At 41.6% G+C, this 25,419-nt stretch overlaps 1 protein-coding gene across 1 annotated transcript in view; it reads right to left on the bottom strand.

Annotated features, from left to right (window-relative positions):
- The window catches only part of LOC124594452 (protein gooseberry-like), a 249,088-nt gene that overhangs the window by 102,025 nt on the left and 121,644 nt on the right, over window positions 1-25,419 (bottom strand). The window contains exons 2-3 of the mRNA XM_047132828.1: window positions 10,326-10,639; window positions 2,830-2,947 (exon numbers count right to left, since the gene is read on the bottom strand). Coding sequence (XP_046988784.1) covers window positions 2,830-2,947; window positions 10,326-10,639 — 432 coding nt within the window. The remainder of the gene's footprint in view (window positions 1-2,829; window positions 2,948-10,325; window positions 10,640-25,419) is intronic.

Raw genomic sequence — 25,419 nt, 5'->3', positions numbered from 1 at the left:
ATTAACCGCAAATGTCACCGCTCTGTCCTAACAGATACATTCGTCGCACGTCCCACATCGATTTCTGCGGTTATTTCACGCAGTGTTGCTTGTCTGTTAGCACTGACAACTCTACGCAAACGTAGCTGCTCCCGGTCGTTAAGTGAAGTCTATAGGCCACTGTGTTGTCCGTGCTGTGAGGTAGTGCGTGAAATTCGGTATTCTCGCGTCTAACTCCAACTAACATTCCGCATTGAAAGTCTGTTAATTCCCGTCGTGCGAACACCCCTGCACATGAATCACCTACTTACTAATGACAGCTCCGCCGATGCACTGCCCCTCTATACGTTGTGTACGCGATACCACCGCCATCTGTAAATGTGCATGTTGTCATCCCATGACTCCTGTCACTTCAGCGTACACTCGAAGAGGCCCGGTAACAACACTAAACACGAGCAACACTAACGCACTCTGGTGGCCGTTCTACATTATACAGAGAAATGCAACTCTGATCATTTACATACCAATCAATAGCGTGTACATGTACGGAGTTTCATCGTCATCCGACCCTGGCTTGTCGGTGTTTTACTTTTTTGGAAGGCAATGTGTTTTCAAAGAATACCGCAGCAATACGCCAGATGGTATCACTTTCTTTTTTTTCGTACATCAAGGACACGTTTGTTTATCACTTAGTAAGCCTTACGTCTTTTTTTCTTGCGGGTATAGGTAACGACATTACGTAAAACGATAGGAAGGGGATTTATCTGTAACGTTTGCAAGAATCAATTGGGAACAGACAAGGACATTTTTCGTATATGTGTGCCATGAAGTGAGACGTTACGTTGAAGTGATAGGAAGCACTATCAGATACATGTCAGAGGAGCCGCTACTTGGCTACTTGCTGCCACCGCCGCGCCGGGGCGAGCGACAGGCATGACGTTATCAGCGAGGCCCACGAGAAAGACGGGCCACGGCGCGTGCGTCACGAACGAAGGAAGACCTGAGCTCGCTCGACTCAGCTGACAAAATGCGTTTCTAAACAGGTTAACTTGCAACTGGGTGTGTACGCGCTAACGAGAATTGCATCTTCTACTGGAACCTGCTATTATGAAGTCTCACTTATTACTAGTCGTAGAACAAAATTTAAGATCAATTCTTGACATAAGTGGTATAACGGCTTGTTTATAGCACTTAGTCTCTTCTGCGTAACAGTCCTCATTTCATGCAAGATGTCGTGCCTTATGCAAGTGATAATCACTTTGGCATGATTTCGATTTGTTTGTACAGCAGTACAGCCCTGACAAATTATTAGTAGGCCTATGGACTTTCTATCATTACGGGACTGATACCAATATATATACGAAGACAGTAACTAGTTCTCGAAAGAACAGTTACTGTTGATGACCGTGCAGCTTTTCCCAGGAATAAATGATGACTAACTGACAACCTCAGATACTTGACGATTTCCGTAACAGTTTGGGCAACCTGTGCGCATTCGCACAGGCGAAGGTCAATGGCTGGCTAGCCTTTAACTATATATACGAAGACAGTAACTAGTTCTCGAAAGAACAGTTAGTCATCATTTATTCCTGGGAAAAGCTGCACGGTCATCAACAGTAACTGTTCTTTCGAGAACTAGTTACTGTCTTCGTATATATAGTTAAAGGCTAGCCAGCCATTGACCTTCGTCTGTGCGAATGCGCACAGGTTGCCCAAACTCTTACGGGAATCGTCAAAGCGTGCGCGAGTAATGAGTGGGTGAGCAAATGTCTATAAGGTACAATACATATGTAGAATTGTGGACAGTTGGGAATGTGAGTCTCACGGGATGCGTGCAAGGGATAAGTCCCTGCAGTCGCGCTATTCATCTGTGTCCTCCGTGGCTCAGATGGATAAAGCGTCTGCCATGTAAGCAGGAGATCCCGGGTGAGTCCCGGACGAGGCACACATTTTAAGCTGTCCACATCGAGGTATAACAACAACACCTGTCGGCAGCTGAGGTTGTCAGTTAGTCATCATTGATACCAGTATGATTCCATAATAGTGGATTCAAGTAGAAGATGCACAAAAAATGGCTCTGAGCACTATGGGAACATCTGAGGTCATCAGTCTCCTAGACTTAGAACTACTTAAACCTAAGGATATCACACACATCCATGCCCGAGGCAGGATTCGAATCTGCGACCGTAGCAGCAGAGCGGCTCCGGACTGAAGCGCCTAGAACCACCCGGCCACAGCGGCCGGCAGTAGCAGATGCAATTCTCGTTTGTACAAACACACGCAGTTAAGAGTTAACAGGCGTAAAAACGCAGTTTGCCTGCTGAGTTGAGCGAGCTAGTGAGCTTGGCCTACCTACATGACGTGCGCTCCGCGGCCTGTCTTTCTCCTAGGCGTCGCGCGGAGCACTGCAGGTACTGTATTGTATTGTATGGAACTGGGGATCTAGAAACGACGGAGAGGCTTCGTCCCCGCCGTAGCCCTTAGTGGTTCACAACCCCATAACAGGCTACAGCAGTCCACCCACCCCACCGCCGCCTTACACCGAACCCAGGTTTATTGTGCGGTTCGGCCCCCAGTGGACCCCCTGGAACGTGTCACACCAGACGAGTGTAACCCCAGCCAATGTTTGCGTGGCAGAGTAATTGTGGTGTACGCGTACGTGGAGAAAGTGTTTGCGCAGCAGTCGCCGACATAGTGTAACTTAGGCGGAATAAGGGGAACCAGCCAGCATTCGCCGAGGCAGATGGAAAACCGCCTAAAAACCACCCACAGACTGGTCGGTACACCGGACCTAGACACAGTGCGTTAGACCGCACGGCTAAGCGGGCGGGCAGCGCTGCTGGTACTCACCGAGGATGCCGTCTATGGAGTGGTTCTTGCGGAGGTCGGCGTCGTCGCGGCGACCGCCGCGCAGCAGCCGGCTGATGGACGACACGGAGGGCACGCTGTTCTTGTCGCACACGCCGTCCTGCGGCACAAGCACGGGAACAGGCGCCCGCGTTACAAGCACTCGCCACACAATGACACAACGCGAGCAACGATCTGCCGGACAACACGTCACAGCAAAATCTCTCTCTCTCTCTCTCTCTCTCTCTCTCTGTCACACACACACACACACACAAGATGTCTTGTTCCCTGTCGGTATTGGCATATATTTTTTGATATGTCAATCCACTATCACACTTCACTCAAGCTGCTCAACTGTTTTCACTGGTACACACGTCAACAGCTATGCATACCCACACTAGGCCTTTGTAATTGTTGCAAAACCAAATTAAAAAACACTATTTAGGCCTCCTTATCTCTATCGGTAAAAACAGGATCACTTTGTTGTTCGCCTTTCTGTCTGCCTGACTCTCACAACCCCTTTCTCTGTGACGTATCATGTTGAAATGTATAAAGTGTTGGAAATTCCCGATACAAACGTCTAAGACTTGTAGAAGGGAGTGGGTACAGAACATTTCAAACAGGAACCCATATCCAGGGACGTACCTTTACCATTCTACGACGGATTCAATTCAGATGTTTAACTCATCTGATTAAGGAATTGGATTAGGTGTGACGCTCCACATAACGAAACATCCATTTATCACTTCCGCGCATTTGTTTGTACAAGGGGCGTTTGAAAAGTCCGTGCAAAAAGAAAAACTACTTACGTGTTTGGGGTAAACCTTTTTTTGTTTTTCGACATAGTCTCCTTTTATACACTTCGTCCAACACTGTTCTACTTTGTTGATCCCTTCCGAATAACAGGAATTGTTCAAGTCTTCAAAATAGCTATTAATTGCTGCAAGCACCTCGTCGTTTGAATAAAATCCACCAGCCATTTCTTCAAATTGGGGAACAATTAGTAGTCCGAGGGAGCCAAGTCTGAAGAGTAGGGGGGATGTGTAACGAGTTGGAATCCTATTTCCATTAATTTTGCGACCACAACTGCTGAGGTACGTGCTGGTGCATTGTCGTCCAATCGCCAGCGTTTTTCTTGCAACTAGGTTTTCAAACGGTCCAATAAAAAATGTTCAAATGGCTCTGAGCACTATGGGACTTAACATCTAAGGTCATCAGTCCCCTAGATCTTAGAACTACTTAAACCTAACTAACCTAAGGACATCACACACATCCATGCCCGAGGCAGGATTCGAACCCGCGACCGTAGCGGTCACGCGGTTCCAGACTGAAGCGCCAAAACCGCACGGCCACACAGGCCGGCAACGGTCCAATAACGATGAATAATATGCACCTGTAATAGTTTTACCATTTTCCAGATATTCGATGAGGATTATCCATTGCGAATCCCAAAAGACAGTCGCCATAATTTTTTCCGGCCGAAGGACTGGTCTTCGCCATTTTTGGTGCAGATTCTCCCTTCGTAACCCACTGTTTAGATTGTCGTTTGGTCTCAGGAGTAAAGTAATGTATCCATGTTTTTCATCCACAGTGACGAAACGAGTCCTGCGGACTCTTCCTGAACAGCTACAAACCATCCTTGGGACACTTCACACGATTCCGTTTTTGGTCAAGCGTGAGCAATAGCGGAACCCATCTTTCGGATAGCTTTCTCATGTCCAAATGTTTATGCAAAATGTTATGTACCCGTTCATTCGAGATGTCCACAGCACTAGCAATCTCACGCACCGTAACTCTTCTGTCATCCATCACCATATCATGTCTTTTATCAATGATTTCTGGAGTCGTAACCTCCGCAGGGCGACCAGAACGTTCAGCATCACTTGTGCCCATATGGCCACTCCGAAAATTTTGAAACCACATATAGACTGTTCTAATCGAAGGTGCAGTCACCGTAATGATTATCAAGCTTCTCTTTAGCGTCCTGAGGCGTTTTCCTTTTCATAAAGTAATGTTTAATCACCACACGAAATTCTTCTTTGTCCATTTTTTGACAATCACTCGACTTCTTTGATTCACATGAATGCCAAACACAAATAAATAGACCAATATGGCTGAAATGTGGTGTGCGTTCTGTCCAAAGATGCTACTAACTAAACACGACCTCGATACGCGCCAGTGGTGCCACCTCTTGGTCTTTGCATGGACTTTTCAAACGCCCCTCATAACAACACTCAAATATTGCGTATTCATATTATTCTAAAATAAAACAGAACCAAGCATACTGTACGTACAGAACAGTACTGATGCAATTACAACAGCGGCTCGATATGGCAACCACTAACGTTGCTACAGACACTGTACCTACGAAGCATGTTCTGGTACACACTCTCCATCCCACGTGGTGCCTGGCGTAGCGGCCAGAACTCGTGCTAGGAGATCTTCCTCTGTCTCTACAGGAGTTTCCTACATTAAACTTTGCATACGACCCCACAAGGAGTAGTATAAATCATTCTGTCTATCCTATTGCATACGAGGACAAGCAACCCTGAGACTTTTCTCTTTCGATCAGCAGACGTGGGCGCGTTACACATCTGAAATGAAACCGTCGTAGAACGGAAACTGTATGATTCCGGACATGAGTTCCTATTAAAATTATTATGTACTCACTCCCTTCCGCAAGTCCTCTAAGGTTGTAGCGGGAGCCCGCATCTCGTGGTCGTGCGGTAGCATTCTCGCTTCCCACGCCCGGGTTCCCGGGTTCGATTCCCGGCGGGGTCAGGGATTTTCTCTGCCTCGTGATGGCTGGGTGTTGTGTGATGTCCATGGGTTAGTTAGGTTTAAGTAGTTCTAAGTTCTAGAGGACTGATGACCGTAGATGTTAAGTCCCATAGTGCTCAGAGCCATTTGAACCAATTTTTTTTTTTTTTTTTTTTTTTTGTAACGGGAATTTCCGAACACCTTGTATGTCACATACTAACGTCTACGCCCCCTTGGCGGTGCAAAAATATGCTTCTATGTCTATGCGATCGAAAGGTACGGCCATTTATGTCACACACTTCTTACCTCGCAAACTCGAAACTTATAATTCCCTCGAGCGATATCTTGGCTGTATCGCTATCGATAACACGCAAAAACCGCCGGGATTCTCTGTTCCCAGGATGAATGAACTATCTGTACCTATAAATAACTGAGTTTGTAGAAAACATTCAGAGCGCGAGTCCTGCTAGCACTTTGCCAGTTTTTTATTCTATTATCAGACCACACAAATCGAATAATTACTGGTTTCTATTAACAGCCAAGTAGTCATCGGAGAATTGGCATTTTTAAAAAAAATAAACAAACAAGGGGAGAGTAACATACTAGTAAACTAAATTGCAAATCAAACTACTCAACACAGTTGTATGGACTTGAATATTGAATATGTTGGTACATAAATCAACTGAACATGCCCTCAGAGACACTCAGGGTGTATACACATGCGTTCTGACTGTTAAAACCGATGGCTGAAACTACTAGTAGAAAACTTATGACTTCTAATTCACAAATACGAGGTGAATTCAAGTTGTAACATATTCGATTTTTTTCTCAGGGCTGGAAACAGACAGGGGTGGTAGCACTGCAGGGTACACAGAATTCCCGCGGCAGTGGCGAGAGTGAATGCTGTTTTTGAGACTTTATTCCATTGAATTTACTGGCACTTCGTTTCCAGATTGAAACACAGCATCCAAGTCTCATCGATTTTCACAATCGGTTAGTAATAGAAAGTTCCATTCACGCCGTCATCACACATGAAAAGTGCCTGCCCACATGCCATACAGCCTCGTGGTCATGTTTAGCCTTTGTAGCACCCACCCTGGGGGACACGTCTTGCATTTTCAGCTCTTCATGCAGGCTTGTGTTCATAGATACCACGGAAACGCCAACTTTGGAGGCAGTGTATTCCAGAGTCATTCGGCGATCCTCGAAAATAGTTTACTCCACTCAACCGCTCATGTCACAAGACCGGCTAGTGCGAGGCCCAGATTGTTATGTTGTTACACTACGTTCTGCCTTGCCTTCTTTGAACTGTCGCACCCACGAAGGCAAGTTTTACACACACCCATGAAACCATCGCCACATGTTTCACTTACCTGGCGATGCATTTCAGTCTGTGTCACACCACATCAATTGAGAAAACGAATAATCACACGGTGTTCTTGAAATGAAAATGTCGCCATTTTAAGTATCAACAAAAGAGTTCTCTGCGTCTTACAGTGCTGCCATCACTGTCACACATTCACAACAAGAGTACATGAATTTTAAAACAAACCGCATGTTTCTATTTCCAGTCCAGAGAAAAAAAATAGACTGTGTTATAACTTAAATGCACCTCGTACAAGATTAAAAATGTTGTGTAGATTGTGGCAAAAAGCCTTCTCAAAGTTTTTCTAATGGTATTTTGTTTCATTCTGGCTTGTTAGTGTAGCGCTACCTACTAGTTAGCTCAACATTAGTGAACATCATTCCTTTGGGGCACATTTCAAAGTTACGAGACACTCCTACACGTGATTTTTTTCTCCTAGATATAAAAAAGCAATCATATAAAGCAAATGCATTTTATGTGTGATTTCTTGCAGGTTGGGCTGTTTCCGCAAACGATTTGGCGATAATTTTTTGTGTTCTGTGTATTTTATTGGAAGATTTCAAGGCATTATATCTCGCGACACACCTGACATATACTGGCCACACACTAATGAGTTGGGAAACGCTAAGTTAGTTACTCGTGGCTCATGTCTGCTTATAGTGTATATGCAGTTATAGTTCACAAATGTGGATTTCTGTACAAAATAATTAGGAACAGCCGCTTAGGGCGCCAAGCTGAGAGAGCCGCCAGAGGTGTCTATGTTAAAGTTTTGTATGCAGTGTTTATCACAATTTGTAGCGAAAACTGATCCGGGTGAAAGCGTACGACGGAAAACAGGGGTGTGAGGGGAAGGGTATGGCCAATGATAAGACGCTTGTATGGAAGAATGATCTTGAACCTGCTCTGTATCTGGCTTATCTACACCAGTAGTTACTTTGCACTGTTTCCACTAAGAGAAGGCTTTTTCTCACACAAGACAAACAACAAACCAGGTGTCGGAAACAAGATATATTGGTCCTCGAGACGGTTGCCATGTACAATTTCTTGGTTATTTGTGTTTGACTTCTTCCAGACAGCTGAATTTATTTTTGCTGTTTATTTAAGTACAATATGTTATCGATTTCGGAATTATATAGCTCATTTTCTGGAAATCCGTACTGACTTACACAGCTCTGAAATCGGTAACATATTTTATGTGTAAACAGCAGGAATGAAGAAAAACATGTATTTCTAATAAATACAGCTGAACGCCCAAAAATCCTATTTTGCAAAATGGATCACAATACAGTTCACTGATTTTTAAACTGTAGCTCTAACATAAAAAGCGTCTGCTCTGAATACATTTTCGTTTCAAGAAAATGAACTTTTTAACAATTTGTGATAGTAATATCTCCTGAAATAATGGTTTCAACATGAGAACAACGTTATGTATGTTGTTGTTACTAGTACTGCGCTTCATACTACATTCTTGGTACACGTGTTAAGGAGTGCTCTTTATAAAATACTTCCAGAAATTAATGAAATTTGAAATTTTAAATCGGAGCTCGTGATCTATTTTGGAAAAAGACTTCTTTATTTAAAACTGTCTGGATCGCATTTGGCGGACTTGACAGTCTATTTATTTTGACTCTTTAAGAGTCATCATCAACACCAGTGTCTTGTTACGAAAGTAGCATGTCAAATAGGCATCTAGTACCCATCGTGGTCACTTGAAATTAACCCGACAGTTTAAGGGGAGTATGAGTGGCTTATTCTGCTAATATTCAATTTATTAAGTCCATGACCCATTTTCTCGAGAACTTATTCATGCAGTTCAATGAAACTTTTGCGGGTTACTTATGCGTGCTTCCTGTACTTACTCCTCTAGTTTGATTCAAGTATGTATTCTAGGGATTAGGATAGAATTTTTCCGCTGTATTCTATATTGCAGATTTCCCTAAATTTTTGTCCATTTTACTGCAAATATATAAACTATCTCTATCATGATATTAATATAAGGGTAGTATACGATAACTGTAAAAAATTTTATATCTTCTATTGTTTCGGAGAAAACGTATCATTTGCTGAAAATTCCATCGTAGTCGTGTGTCCATTCTCTTGTGTACGTGGTTGACACAATCCAGCTTTTATGGTGTCTTGTTGCCTTATGTCTGCTTTCAACAACAGATCTGAATGAGCTAAATTGCATATGGCGAACCCCTCGTTTTTATAGAGAGCGATGAAGATTGTTTACATCTGAGGGTACATTTCTTCACTAGAGCCTGTATACTCCTTGGTGCACTTTGGTTCATGCTGTGTCTTGTTGTTTGGATTTGAGGTAGCAATACTGCATCCACAGCAGTGTCTGCATAAAATTTCTACCTCTAGAATCTTGTCAATACTTGTCACGCTACCAAATAACCCATATGTTTGAGAGGCATCTGCACTTACATTTTTTTTTTTTTCCTCTACACTAATTAAAATTTGTAAAGTCACTGAACGCTGAACCGACAATACTGAAATCTCTAATGATGTTAATTCTTTGTCATTCCCATTTCACTTATTTGAATCCAGTTTATCACATTTCGCAAGTTCCTTTTTAGAGGAGGTTCTTGAAGGTATAGTAGAGGTTGGAGCTGAAGTACTGGTTGAACTTTAATTCCTAACCTCACTCGCGATCTCTGACACACCAGTATAAGTTTTGCAGTACCGTTTTCCTTGGTTTCTCAATTACTCCAACATTTTTTTCTACCCTCATTATCAAATAGAGCAGTTAATACACTAGATCAATAGTACAATAAAACAACAGCAAGAAGAATAAAGTACTTACATACCTTAGACCAAGAACATCACGCACACAACGTAAACAACAGTCAGAACTGTTATTACAGACCTACCAACTCCTTCGCATGGTTTCTCACTGGAATTTAAATCAAACTACAGCCTTTTAGACCTTATGGTTCTCGAATACTAATTTTTAACTGATCAACAGTTTTTGAAATCCAAAACATATCATATGCATCTAATTAAATTAAATATACTTCCAGTCAACCAAATTTAATAAATCGTGCACCAAATTAATTTTGCATTAAAAATACGAAATGCCCCTTTAGTGACCACGATGAGCACTAGATGGTTACTTGACCTGTTACCTTCACAACAAGATGTTGGTTCTAATGATGACTCACAAAATTCGAAACCAGTAAATGCGGTCAAGACAATTGTGACTAACAAGTACTCTTCCACAAGATTTAATTCATCATGAAAGCAGGAACTGTAGTTACTAGCGTAAAAATTCGCTTCGAGCTTAAGCAGGCTCGTAAAGTGCTGAAGACACACAGAACAGAGAATTTGCGATGTGAGGGCACTGCAGCCGTACCTGTGGGTCGCCTACCTTGATGAGGCGGTCGCGGATCTCCCAGCTGAAGATGCCCGGGTTGGCCTTCTTGTAGTCGTCGATGCGCGCCTCCACCTCGGGCGTGGCGACGCGCGGCTTAGAGCCGCCGATGACGCCGGGCCGTATGGAGCCGGTCTCCTGGTAGCGGTTGAGGATCTTGGAGACGCAGCCGTGCGACACGCGCAGCTGGCGGGAGATGACGCACGGCCTCACGCCGGCCGCCGCCATCTCGACGATCTTCAGCCGAATGTGGTTGGGCAGCGGCCGCCCATTGATGAACACCCCTCCGAGCTGGTTCACGCGGCCCTGGCCTGAAATCCAGACAACAGCCCTTCGTCACGAAATTGAATCCAGTGCAGCTGCCTACTAGTACAAAATCTTACCTCCTCAAAACTACTCATGACGAGAAAATATTGATGTTGTTCTTTGTTATGACTCAGCTTCGGCTTGTTTCACTTCTAAGAAGGCGCAATAAGTGTGTCATGAAGGGTCGAAAGAGCTATGGGGAGACATAACATCGGGTGTCCCTCAAAGATCAATGTTAGGACCACTGTTATTTTCCTAGTATAGGGTGTATCATAATTCATAGCGGGGAATGACACGGACGAAATTATATAAAAAAAGAAGCGAAAAGGGGATAAGGGTAGATTTTGGGATCTCCTGAGGGAAATGGAGATATTTTGTCAAAAGCGATGACACCATGCCATCTCGATCAATGAACAGGTAACAATGAGAACGTCCAATTTTGGGAGTTTACCGAAAGCCACCTAACTAAGAAAAATAAAGGGCTTTCAGAGGTCAAAAGAGGGACACGCAAAACCTTGTAAGTAAAGGAACAAAAAGGGGATATTGGTAGATTCTGGGATCTCCTTGGGGAAACGGAGAAATTTTATCATCAGAGTTCACCCCATGCCACTTTGCTCAATGAGTAGGTAGCAATGAGAATCACCCAATTTTAAGAGCTTTCCCAAAGCCAACTAACTAATAAAAATAAAGGGCTTCCAGAGGTCTAAAGCACACGTAAAACCTATGGCTATATGTAGTTCTGCGCTATGGCTAATTCAGAACAAAATTTATAGCTCACGAACCAAGCTAATTTTCCAGAAGCCACTAATAGTGCATATATTTGTTTTATTATGAACACGAAACTATGTCACATATGTTTCTATAATAAACGGTTATAAGATTTTATAAGTCGGTTTTTACGTTGTAATTCCTTGAGCTTGTCACACTGGTTCATACTTTCAATCACATACGTTACTTTTAGTAATGTAAGCTAAGTTGGAAGAGGGAATTATGCAGTCAGTGTGCGATATGTATAAAGCGTATCTTGTTTTAATATTAGTATAGATTTTAGGTTTCACACAGAAACAAATGATATTAGTATATCAGTTTATGCCACCTGTATGTGGATTCTTCCTCCTGGTTTTACATGATTACTGAATGTATTTTAGTATTTAAGGATGCCACAGTAGTTTTATTTGTGACATTTTTTTAAATAGTGTACAAATGACAATAAAAAGAGGTCGCTAGTTACTACTGATGTCACATATTGAGGTTAGCGGCATGGAAATATACGCAGGGGTTAGCGGCATGGAAATATACGCAGCAAGCTCAGTTTGACTGTTTGTTGTCTGTAATGGCAATGTGGTAACCACGTGCAATATTATTTACGATGAGTCACCATGACTTGAATATGGCACGTAAATTCATGGTTTACAAGGTGCTGTATTTGTGATCTGGTAATGTCTGATTCTCATTATGTTCTTTTATTCATGTGGCACAGAAAATAGCTCCACAGTAGCTGAATCGATAAACAGATTAAAAATTTACGACCGAAGCTGCTCTTCCTCCTATCTTAGAAGCAAAAACTTTCCATTAAACTTGGGTCCGCAAATAAACCTCTGCGGGATAATGGCGAACGTTTGGTTACGTGGGCGGATTAGGTGGAGTTTGTAAATTCATATTTGTAAATATTCATTCATAAACATATTGGTGATATGTAAAACTGTAGTCCTCTATACGACAGAAAAAAAACCCATAGAATGTTTGTTGTTTTTTTTTCTTACACTCCTTCAGTGGGGCAGCCATGTAACTATTAAGAAGTGTAAGCAAATTCAGTGTAACGCTACCTTACTCCATTGTTAGCTGAAAAGTCTCTGAAAGTGCACGTGTCAGGTGTTTGTCAAGTTCTCTGTTTTCCATTAGTGCCCACAGTTTAATTTTTGCAGCATCTCAGGCCGCCGTGTTTATTAGATACTGTTCTCATTTCTTATAGCCACTCATAACCTGTAAATGAACATTCTCCAACAATAAACAGTCAGATCTCGATTCTAGGACACACTGTTAGGAATATGTGGACTCATAACGAAAAAGCTCCTTCCCGGTTTCTCCAATATGAATAATTTTAGAATACGAAAATTCTGACATGATCGTACAAGCTCTAATGCTTAGTCTGTGACCCATCATATGTCTACATTTCTCTTCGGAAAAAGTTGGAGTACCTCGCTTTTATTTCGAGAAAAATAAATGCTCCTGTATCTGGGCAGATCGGATCGTTACTGAGATGGAAAATATTCGCTCTATATGGTTGTTATCACCTACCGAAAATATTTTTCCGGTATCTTAGTCTGTTTATGATGTATCACAAATGTTCACCACACACTATTCACACAGTACATTCACCCTTCGAAAAAAGTCATATGCTTCGAACATTAAATCAGATTGATAAAAATTTCAGCTCATCCTGTAACACACTGAACTGTTGAAGCCGGCCGGTGTCGCCGAGCGGTTCTAGGCGCTTCAGTCTGGAACCGCACGACGGCTACGGTCGCAGGTTCGAATCCTGCCTCGGGCATGGATGTGTGTGATGTCCTTAGGTTAGTTAGGTTTAAGTAGTTCTAAGTTCTAGGAGACTGATGACCTCAGATGTTAAGTCCCATAGTGCTCAGAGCCATTTTTTTGAACTGTTGAAAAGCATGTTTGATGCTAATAAACTCTATTAGGAAAAGTACAACACATGCAGAAATCGATATTTACCGGGGAAACTTTTAAGAGAAAGAAACACATACTGATTTTTTAAAATTCTGAACATCAAACGACTGGAAATATCAATTAACAAGAACCACACAGCTTTCGTATTACTTGAAAAGTCTTACCCTGAGCTGCGAGTACAGTTAAAACATCTAAATTACTGTAAAACTTAATTTGAGCGCCGTTCGTTACTAAGTTGACGGCGATAATTCTGTCATACATATTGCTCAGTTTTCGGTGATTTAAGAATATTTTAGGATCATACAATAATGGTATTTTGTATAATATTGTGTCTTACACTACTTTCTACATGTTCTTAGAGCTTAAAATAAGATAGTCTAGCACATTAGTGAAAACAACAAAAAATTCTTTCGAACTGCCCAAAGAATGTTTTCTTTTAACTGAGAATATAACAAGGAGGTACAGTTATTTACATAGTAGGAAGTTCTGACTTCGTGGAAAAATAGAAGCGTTAATTAGTGTAGAACTCAATAATGTCGGAATACTGAATTGCCCTGTGAGATGTTGCTTTGTGGAAATCACTTTAACTGGAAGCTATTACAGTGAGCTAAAAATTCAGGAGTCTATGAAATATGAGGATGGCAGCTTATTGGCAGGTGAAATTTTATGCTTATTTCGTATGTTTGTGTGTGTGAGTGTGTGTGTGTGTGTGTGTGTGTGTGTGTGTGTGTGTGTGTGTGTGTGAAACCAATCGATTTTCGATCGAAAACAGACTCTGTGCAGGAAGCGAACACTACTATTATATATTTTCTAAGATGGAATGGCTTCTGCCACGAAGTATCAAGCCCATCGCAGACATTAATTGTGTGTGCGATAAACAGAATCACAGTGCACTGAAAAATAACTCCGTCGCTGATTTGAAACTGTGTGATCAAACAATTTCTCGTAGCGTGCACTAATGAACTATTGAAATTCATTCGCTGTGACGTCATCCCGCAGGTTAAATCTTAAGAGGACGGAGGTTCCGAATGCAGTATCAGTAAGATCTTAAAGACGGGCGTGGACCGCAGTTCCGCTATGAACGAGCGTCTGAAGACCTTTAAGTATTGGGAGTTGACACTCTGGGATCAGATAGCGTCCGACTAGGCGCGCCACCATTAGCGTATCATGCGGAACATCTCCCATCATTTGTATCCTTCTCAGAATAACAGTTATTGTGTCTTTGCATGATTTTATACGCCTGGTTCCGAGACAGAATTAATGAACTCTCTTTAAAGCGGAGATTCACTCGAGGGGCAGTCAGTGTCCTCAACAGCTCAGAGGAAGACAGCTGGCCACAAAAAGACAGACACAAAACTATCAAACTCTCATCCTTTTCGGAAGACGAGATACTACATTCACTGCTGAATAACTAGTAACATATATAACGATTGAGACGTTGGGTCCAAAGACCGTTGTTCCGTACAGTCTATAAATTTGCTCGATGATCCAACAGTGCATCCCCAAATATGTTTCGTAGAACATTGAGGTTCCTTCAGAATTTTTAGTCATATTTACAATCGAATAATTTCAGCAGCCCTAGTAAATATAATGAAAGTTTACCTAGAAGTTTCCCAGCGTGCTCAACAACCGTAAATGGCATGCAACGCATCGTTAAGATAAGAAAAGAGTAATTTCTTGAGAACTCCACAAGGTAAATAGTTCGGGAAAAGCTATAACAAAACACAGCACACTAAACACCATGACGTTCGGCGGTTCTTTGTATGTTTCCAGCCACTATAAATTGAATGTTGCGTCCATAAAGAATCCTTTGTCGGATCGGCGTTAAATACAAATAACGTTTACATTTACGTAGCATGTAGAGTTTACGATCACCTGCCAATAAATCAAAACATAACCGGTTAAGTGAAATATTTCGTTGTCTTTCACTTAATAAGACAGAATGAAACTTTTCGTTTTTATTGAAAGAAATGATTACATACAGTAAAGCGTACTTAATCTCAGTCACGTTCATACACTGCCTTCTTTTTTTACCGTTCTCTTGTCGGTCTATACAGCACACTACTTTGAGAGTTACACGACACTTCGCTCGTTCAACAAAGTTTTCCACTACATCTCGTTTCCTTCAGTGATGTTATTCAGCTGTTTTACACCATCTGTGACAACGCATTAATGGCTTTCATATGAAAGAGGATAAAAAATTACTTGTAAATGGACATACAATCGACGCGCAGCTGTAAATCGGATATGAAATAACCAGTTATAATCTCATGTTCGAAGCACAAAAAAATCTTCATGAAATTCTTGATACTTTTGTCGTCTTGGGCCATGAAATTGAAATTTCCAAAGCAGTAAGTAATACCTACAACAGCGCTTTTATTGAAATAAATCTTTTCACAAGACGTATGTTCAAGTCCGAAGAAGAATTAAATTAACGTCTGTTTATAGCCATAGATGAAAGCGGGGTATACAAAGAACAGCAACCAAGCACAAGAAAGTTCTATGGTTCTTGCAAGATTTTACGGCAGAGCAGTTGCGTGTATCTCATGCGAGGTTTGTCATTCTATGAGAACGATGAGCTCTCGACAGAATTCGAAAAGAGGAGAGCTGCGTAAGGCAGTGTTACATGTTAAGTAGTCGGCGCAGTAAAATATTATTAACGACTACCTTCATTATATTTAGAGTAAAATTTTCCTGGCGAACGTGTTAAATAACAGAGGTAACTTGGGCTTAGGTTTGTCACCTACAAGACATCAATGCAATAGCAATGGAACATAATTGCTGTTATATTCGTTTCATTCACTCTACCTAGGACATAAAAAAAGGAACTGAAGAACGAGCTCCTATTTTTCGAGGTAGTATTACTCGAATGATGTTTAACCATGTTGAGTTGATGTTTAACCATATTGAAAAACAATAATTATTTTTTAAAGATACTTTCGTTTCTAGTTTGATATTGCTCAAAAGAGGGTTGTCCACCTGAATAAAACGCTTGAGATACTGATGAAGTGGCAGTAGATACACTTCAACAATGTGAAATTCTGCTGTGAAATACTCTCCGCATCGTAGCTTTCAAAACAGGGTATTTCATGTCGGGGGAAAGACTCCCGCATTTCGTGACAAAAAAGAAAAGCAGAAGTGTCAGACTAAAACAACTAAATAAACTTCTTCTTTGTCGGTGAACCAATCTTCAGATATACAAGCATCACGATGTAATCTTCTCTTAGGGCATTTTAAAAATGTTTTTCTCAGTTTTTCTCTGGGAAAACACCATTTAATTTTTCTTTTTCATTTCATTAAAAGGGGGAGTATCGTACTTCTCAACTCTTTTCAGATTTCTCCCCCTAGCCAGCACAGTAAACAAGTTTAACATACTGTACTTTCTTATTACATTTTCAAAATGTAGCATTCACTTCATGCGCGCTGCAATATTTTTGTGAAATTACAAAAATTACTTCGGGAAAGTGAGGGTTTTCCAAATGCGAAAACATGTTTCAAGGTACAACATGGTCACGTACCTAGGAAAAGAAACTGTACACAAATTTAAGCGCGGCAATCGAGAAAATCTTGTCAGTGCTGTGTTTAATAGTCTATGTATTACATTATTAACGTACCACGCATCAGTTATCAGTATGCGAAATCAGATTGGGTGAAAGCATGATCAAAAGACAGTTACAAGTTAATAATGTGTTGAAATAGAAGCTATTGGCAACTAAAAGAAATTTCCACTTTCAAGTTATTGAAAACTGTTTAAGACATTGAATAAATTCAGTTAAGTTCCGAATATCACGTGGTTCATGGTAGAAGACCTCCGTTTCAACGTACAAGATGGTGGTACACGACCAACGAAATACAGCATAACTCTCAAGACTTTATTTAACTCGTTTTAAAAATATGTTGTATTTTACTCACCATAAAGCTCTGTAACTGAGGAATTAGTATGCCCTACAAATTGCTGACATACAGTAATTATGTAGAACTTAAATACGTAGGCCTTTTAATATTTACAATCGCTGCACAAATCACAAACTCCAGTCTCACAGCAATAAAAACAGTAGAAATGCCCGGGAACTGCTTATTGTGGTTTCCAATACGCATTCTTTCACGTGATTCTAAACTAGGTCACTAGATTGACCCACTGATTAGGAAATGTCATGTGTTCCTGGGTACACTACCCTCCAGCTACAACATTTTAGTACTGGAAATCTTTATATCACTGATTTCTACTTACGTAGGCCATTTATAGAAAAAAGTACATTCTCTCTCAAGAAGGAAGGTTGTCAACTAAGAGCTACAGTTACCCTAAATATACTTGTATTTGAATTGAACGAACTTTCAACATCGATTTTAAAAATGAGTTAAACCCCGTTTCCACCACAAATTTTCTATCATAGATCTTCAGTATCGTAACTGAAGGGAGACTTCTGACAAGCTTCGGAGCTAGATTTTTCACCAACAGGGCCTTGATAAATACGTGAAACATGTGGGACAACATCGTCTTGTGACAAGACAGGACAGAATATTCTTCTTCTTCTTTTTCACTTCATGGAGTACGCTACACAGCCTACAAAATGTAAAAGAAAAATTTTTACATGTCTAAAATAACAAGCAGAAGAAACACTAGGGATTTAACCATTTCTCCGTCCTGGTTTCGTTATCTACAAATTATCCTCACATACCATGGCAATAACTGGATTGGATCCCTACTTCATCTGATGTAACTTCGCGATCACGAGAAGCGTTGCACGCTTAGTAGTTCCATAATATACTAAATAACTCGCCTTTTAAATCAATTAATTCGGACTGAATGAGGTATTAGTGACCAGATATCAAACGTTTCGGAAACCTGACACAGCTGAAGATAAGATACAAGTTATTACATTTAACCAACCATCGTAACTTAAGACGAAGTTCAGTTACAACCACTCATAAGCTGTGCAATCACTGAAAAATTGAAAATACAGCGTTAATATTTGAGGCAGTCACTACGAAACATTTCCATGCCTCAAAATGACAAAAGTCACACATCCCTGTGCAAACCTGGACACATATGTGAGGTACACCGCCAGCACAGTATATCTGCTTCTTTACAAAACTGCTAACGTGTAGTTAGTAAAAATGTTTGTTTCTTTAATATTGCATTTCACCTTCTTGGTAGTGTATTTAAGGGCGAAACATTTTGAATATGTATAGCTGTTACCACAGCAAATATGTTACATGGACTTGGCCAACAGATCTGTGAAATCTTTATCAGACTGTAGCTTGATATGTCAGCTAACAAGTCTTAACCGTAGGAGAAACAATGTATTTGTGTTCAGACAGCCTAGAGCCCTTCCATTATGATTGTCTTGTTCAAGTACTGGCGAGACGAATTCAAATGGGAGACAATTGTGTACCAGCAAATAGTAGGTTTTGGCTTGCTGTCAGAATTATCAACAGAAGTACCAATATAATTAGTTTCGCTTTAGCGTCTTGGTTCCAGTTGCTTTGTCGTATCTGTCGGCTATTTTTGCCAAATCTGAAATGATGCGATAGGCACAGCAAAGGAAATCGTGATGTGTCGCATCAAACAAGTTGCGATATCGGGATACGAAGTACAAATAATTATCGTCCACCAGTGTCATTGGCTGTGAATTTCCAGAGATTACATGCGAGTAACGCAGTTGGAACAACAACGTTAGTTAATTTTTGTAAACAGTACGTACAGATTCTGATCAGGACTCTTCCATTCCTTATTGCACTTTGTAAAAAAAACGCGATTAGTGCACAAAATTCCCTACTGTAATTTATAAGTCAAACATCCCTCGAAAGACATCATAGTCGACTATGACTGTTAAAATTATTTGTGCATGAAATCCACAATTACAATTTCAGTTATGTATCAATAAATACATCGTGATTTTGTGCTTCAGCACATGTTAAAAATTCTAAAAACATGTAGCTAATATATACGAGTATCAAAATATCACATTCCTGAAGGTATTTTTAAAAATTTTGACATGCGCTGAAGCACAAAATTTTTCTACAGTCTACATGAAAATGACCAAAATTTCAATAGTAGATTTTGTGAATAAATAGTTTTAGGGATCGTAGACGACGGTAATGTCTTTCGGTTCTATATGACTCTGAACTCCTACCACGAAAACTTAAAAAGTCTTATTACGTGCCTACAGTCACTGGCTTCTGTAAATAAATCTGAAGCCTGGAAAAAGATATAAGATCGAATAAGTAAGAAACGGCAAAGCTGACATCACCCCGATGGTTGAATTGCGCACCACATCGGTTGCCTAGGTGGAGGTGGTATCCCATTGCCTTCCTTCGGTCTTTCAACTGCCTCTTCCAGCCAGTTATGTGGTGATTCAAAGCTTAAACTGCACTCCGAAACATGGAGCAACTTGCATTTTTCACATTAACAGACATTGCTAGAGGAGAAAAAATTGATTACAGTAAAAATCCTAGTACCGACCAGGGATCGAAGCCATGACCGTCCGCTCTATTAGTACTTTACTACCTTTTTCCACGAAATTTAATTTCACAAGTATAATATTTCACATAATTTCTTTACTGTAACAGAAAATAAACTCACTACGTGAATAATTTTGCACGCTGTAAACACATTCACAGTTAAGTTTTCAGTAACGAAATTTTGGAAGTACTTCTACTTATTATGTGTCTTGTTTGTCATTTATGAGGAGCGAGTCTATAACCATAGTTCATTTGTAGCATATTCACGTTTCGACGGTGATTCTCCTTTCTCATTTTGTCCTGTGTTTATTTTATAATTTGCTAACACGGCATAATTATTATCAAGAATATTGCGATGTTTCCGTTGTATTTCTGTAATTTGTAATGTTCCCTACTAATGTAAAACTAGTATTCTACCAGACTTGCCTCTTTCTTTTTCTCGATGTCACGTTGTATGTACAGTTTGCCAGTAACCAGCTGCGTGCATTTCTTTCTTTCTTTTTTTACAAAAAAAAAACAGTAAATCTTCTTCGATTATTCTGTGATGCGATGATCACATTTTATTAGCCAATTTTTCGTTCGTTCGTACCCACATCGTTGATATTTGACAACGTAACAGTCTGTTATCTTTTGTGTCTTGCAAATTGTATGACGGTCGCATGGCTGAGAGACAAAGTTCTGTGTCGAGTAATTGGGTTTTTGTTGTGATCTCTCTATACGCCATTTTGGAATACACCGAGCAAACATTGCAGCTAATCAATAGGTTGTGAATATTAGGCCTGGCCTGTTTCCAGTTTCTGTTTTCTATTATTAAATTGCACGATACAGGTTTATAGTCGTTAACTTTCGATTTATGGTTCTGTAGACGCAGCTGTGTTCCATAAATAACTTTCGGTAGTGATGTGGGTAGCGTTGTTGCATATGAATTTGTTACTGAGTGACGAGTATTCCACGATCCCCGAAGTACCATTTCGTTAGTCCCCGAAATATTTCGCTGGTCGCATGTGTTCTTCCCCGCACGCTTTACGTGCAGATGTGGGCCAAATCAGTAGCTTATGTATACTCCAGTCAATTTCTTATTCTCTGCACAGCGAATCGTTAGTGGCATGGAGCAGCGAAAACATTTTTTCACACGGCGTGGTTTCTTTCCGCAAATGCAGTTCGTGTCCGACTCTGGTGGAATTCTCCAATTCCCCACCCTTTTCTTCCGTATGCTGCGATTTCCACCGTACGACAGCCGCCTGCTTTTCGGTAGCCCTCACCGTTCAATGGAGGTTTCACGCAGCTAGTACCGTCCAGCGACTGTATGTCGCCATGCCTAGCCCCTATAGTAGGGACGGCCATTATCATTAAAACAATCAGTTTTCTGTTTATTGTTTTTTTCCCTGAACAGTTTAGCCTGACTGTTTAAACAACTCAAAATAACCAGTTTCTGAAATAACCGATTTTCGGTCTTTATCGCTATTATTTTCTATAATAAAATTACAAATCAAATAAAGATTGAAAAAATTTGAATTTCTCAGTTTCAAGATTCTTAGAATCAAAATATTAAATTAAACAGGCAAATAAAAGAAAACTTAGACCGTTCATCGTACGCTGTTTCTCTCGAAAAGTGGTAAGTGGTTGAGTTCTGTAGAAAATCACCAGTGTTGTCCTATTTTTTTAAAGTCTGCTCAGAAATAATATCGTACTCGGGGCTCATATGACTATTTGGGCGTTACGAAGAACTCTGTTTCTAGTGTTGATTTGTCCGATTTCAATTGCAACAGGCAAATAAAGGAATATTGCGTAGACACAGGTAACGCAGCAACTACTTTCAGTTTTTATTGCATATTTTAAATGAATTGTTGTTAGGTTTTTAATTTGTTACTCTTCCGCCGTAGGTTCGAGTCCTCCCTCGGGCATGGGTGTATATATTGTTCTTAGCATAAGTTAGTTTAAGTTAGTTTAAGTAGTGTGTAAGACTAGAAGTTAGTTTAAGTAGTGTGTAAGACTAGGGACCGATGACCTCAGCAGTTTGGTCCCATAGGACTTCACACACATTTTTTTAAATTTGTTACTGTTACTATAATTCACTTCCTCTTTTATTATTACGCAGAAACGACAGACATAACTTTCATCTTTCAAAGCAAATGAAGCATTATACTTCATTGCTACGTCACTTTTCAGAAATATTTCCAGACTAGTATTGGTGCTATTCTGCTATACAACGGTTGTACGCCGACGAAACCGAGAAACTACAGTACGGACCGGGTGAGGGCAAATCTTGCACACTGCACGAACACGCGTACCTTAAGCCACGGCACACGGCAACAGGGACGTAATTGCCTCAGCAGTAGTGTACCAATTCTCTTACGCCATGTGTTTGTTGCTATTCTCTGTCGGCGGTGTAGTTAAAATAGCACTGATCGCTCTTCACACTTCCTATAGTACCGCGATACGTCAAACCAATGCAAATTTTACAAATAAAAATTACTCCTAGTTTAAAAGAGATCTATTGAAAAACTAAAAATTTTAGCATTACTTCTAGAGGTAATTGATATTTATTTTTTACTCGTTCACTAGTAAGTTCCTGGGAAAAAGGGCTCTTAACAGACGGACGGACAGACATGAAATGAACTACACTTTTTTTTCGTGTGTTATAATTACAAATTTACAGTTTTCGAATATTTTCCTTTGGTTGTACTGTGAAACCTTGGTTTTTTGCAAATTTCATGATTCTAGGCCAACGGTAAGTACCCTAGGCCTATAGGTTTTGATAAGTGAGTTCGCGAGTATAGCAATACGTGGCCGTATCTCTGGATTTCGTTAACTTAGAAGCTTCAATGTTTTACACCACCAAGGGACTCTAAATCTCAGTATATGACATAAATTTCAAGTTGATAGTTTACCAGTTCCTGAATAAAAGAGTTTTCAACTGTTGGACGGGCAAACAGACAACAAAGTGATCCTATAAGGTTTGCAATTTTGCCGACTGAGGTACGGAACAGTAAACATATGCTACAGTGCACGAGGTATATTAAAGAAGATCCCAATTAGGCGGCTGAATATGCACTTCAGGGTCACCCAGCCAACCATGCCTGTAAGACTTTACTGTTACAGGGTAGCAAAAAACTATTTGTGTGTCAATAACGGAAGTAAAGAGGCGCTACAATATCGAATGCATGTGCTACAAAATTTGGTCACTACTTTTACAGACCTACTTTTAGATCGCAGTCGATTGATACTTCTAGTGCGCCGGCACGCTAGCTCAGCGTGTTCGATCAGAGCGCTGCTCGCCCTCTGTAATAAAAAAAAACTGAGTAAGGGAATCAACGGTCAACTTGAACGGATGTCTTATGACGTCCGCCCAGACCAAACGCAACGAACAATACCGAACAAAATGCAAAAAATTAAAACAAAATGGTCAGCGTGACGAATTGTCAATCCTCTGGGCCCGGGTTCGATTTCCGGCTGGCTCGAGGAAATTTCTCCATCCAGCGACATCCTTTCATCCTCATCGACTGCAGGTCGCCGAAGTGGCGTCACATTGAAAGACCGGCACCCGGCGAACGGTATGCCCGACGGGGGGCCCTAGTCATACGATAAAATAAAAAAATAAATAAATAAATAAAATTAAATAACTTCCGATCATAGAACATACACTGCTGAAAACAAAATTATTTCACCTGGAGGGACGACGTCGATTTTAACCCGATGATGGCATATGTCGCCTGGTGGATAGTATACGTGCTGATAATCGTTTGAACGTTGTCCGCCAACAGCTGGCGTAGTGGCATAGCTACCAGAGCGCCATCTATGTCTACCCGTTAATAAGGAATACTAACTGCCAAAAGACTCAGTGTAGTGCAAACGTGGGAAGCCCGCAGGCAACGGTGGCACGGAGCCACACTCGTGCTTCCTACAGCCAATTGAGTGAGTCTGAAAGAATGAGTTTGAAAGGGGTCAAATTCTGCCCTTCCGAGTGGCGGGATGGCCCTTTCGGAGAATTGCCACACAAATTGGACGTGGTGCGCCAGTGGTCACGTGAACACTCTTGACATTCGTCTGGACGTCCACGCAGCACAGACGACCGCCAGGGTCGTATTGTAAGGGCAGCGGCGGCAGATGGAAATGTACCGGAGAACAGATAAGAGGGCTTGTGAGCTCAGACTTAACACCAACTATTGCCAACTGGCTATGAGCAGTAGGACTACGGGCTCCTACATCTCTAGCCCGTCTTCCATTCGCGCCACAGCATCAACGTACACGGCTCGACTTGTCCCGTCAGAGAATCTCTTGGAACAGCGCGCCGTGATCTTCAGCGATGGAAACAGACTCGGCCTACATGGAAGTGATGGTCGTTTGCGCTTACGAACGTACACCTGGTGAGCGCTGTCTCGTAGGGTGAATTCGTCCAAGACACACTGATCCCATCCCAGGATTTACGATCTGGGGTGGGATAAGCTACAACTCTCGTTCACCTGTGGTGTTCGTGGAGGGGACGCCAATCATATCTCGGTAAGTGCAAAATGTTGTTATAGTCATTCTTTTGCTGTTCTTGCATCCTGTTCAAACAGGATAATGCTCGCCCACACACTGCCAATGAAACTGAGCGTGCTCTTCAAGACATGCAGCAACTTCCCTGGCCAGCGCGATGTCCGGACTTGTCTCCAATCGAGCACGGCGAGGAGGGGGGGGGGGGGGGGGGGGTATGATGGGACAAGATGGGACTCCTACGACTCGTCAGCCAACAACTTTTACAGAATTTTACGTGATGGTCCAACAGGTGGGGCATAACGTATATTAGGACAGTATATGCCATCTGAACGATCTGGGATCCGAGAGTTAGCGTCTGCACTGTCGCTTATGGAGACTCCACCACATACTAATATGAATATTGTCAGCATGGGTCGATACATGGTGCCTCAGAACCGCTCGAACTATTGCTCCGTAAGTGTAATATCATTTCATATACTCCATGTCCTGTCCCCCCCCCCCCCCCCCCCCCCCTCGGTAGCTGAGTGATCAGCACCACAGAATGTCAATCCTGCCCAGGTTCGATTCCCCGCTAGGTCGGAGATCGCTCAGGGCCTGGGTGTTGTGTTGTCCTACTCATCATCATTTCATCCCCATCGAGGCGCAGGTCGCCGAAGTGGCGTCAAATCGAAAGACTTGCATCCGGCGAATGGTCTAGCCGACGGGAGGCCCTAGTCACACGACAACGTATATTCCATACATAGTGTTGCACATTAAATCTTGAGTGTACTGGAGTCCTCTAGAAGGGTGTACTAATTTTTTTTTCCGACAGTGTATTTTTCATGAAATGAGCAATGGACTTTGTCCTAATATCTAGTACTTCTAAATCGCTACCACCGAGCCACCAGGCCTACTAACGTACAGGTAGCTGCAGCCATATACAATGATCCTTAATAGCAGGACAGGGACCCGGCTACAGAAGCGTAGCATCCGAGACCCGCGCTGAATTTCTCTGAAGCACCTGTCAGGCCACATCCCCTTAAGTACACCGAACGGGAGCGCAACGTGTGTAGCGCGGAGTGGGAGAGTGCGATGACCCGTGACACGACACAACGCGCAGCGCCCCGCGCGGCCGCGCACACAGGGCGCAGCACGCGTGCCTGGACATCACAAC

Source organism: Schistocerca americana, chromosome 2 (assembly GCF_021461395.2).
Source record: "Schistocerca americana isolate TAMUIC-IGC-003095 chromosome 2, iqSchAmer2.1, whole genome shotgun sequence".
Lineage (NCBI taxonomy): Eukaryota > Metazoa > Arthropoda > Insecta > Orthoptera > Acrididae > Schistocerca > Schistocerca americana.
The sequence above is the reverse complement of the archived record's forward strand: the minus strand, read 5'-3'. Positions and strand labels throughout refer to the sequence as shown.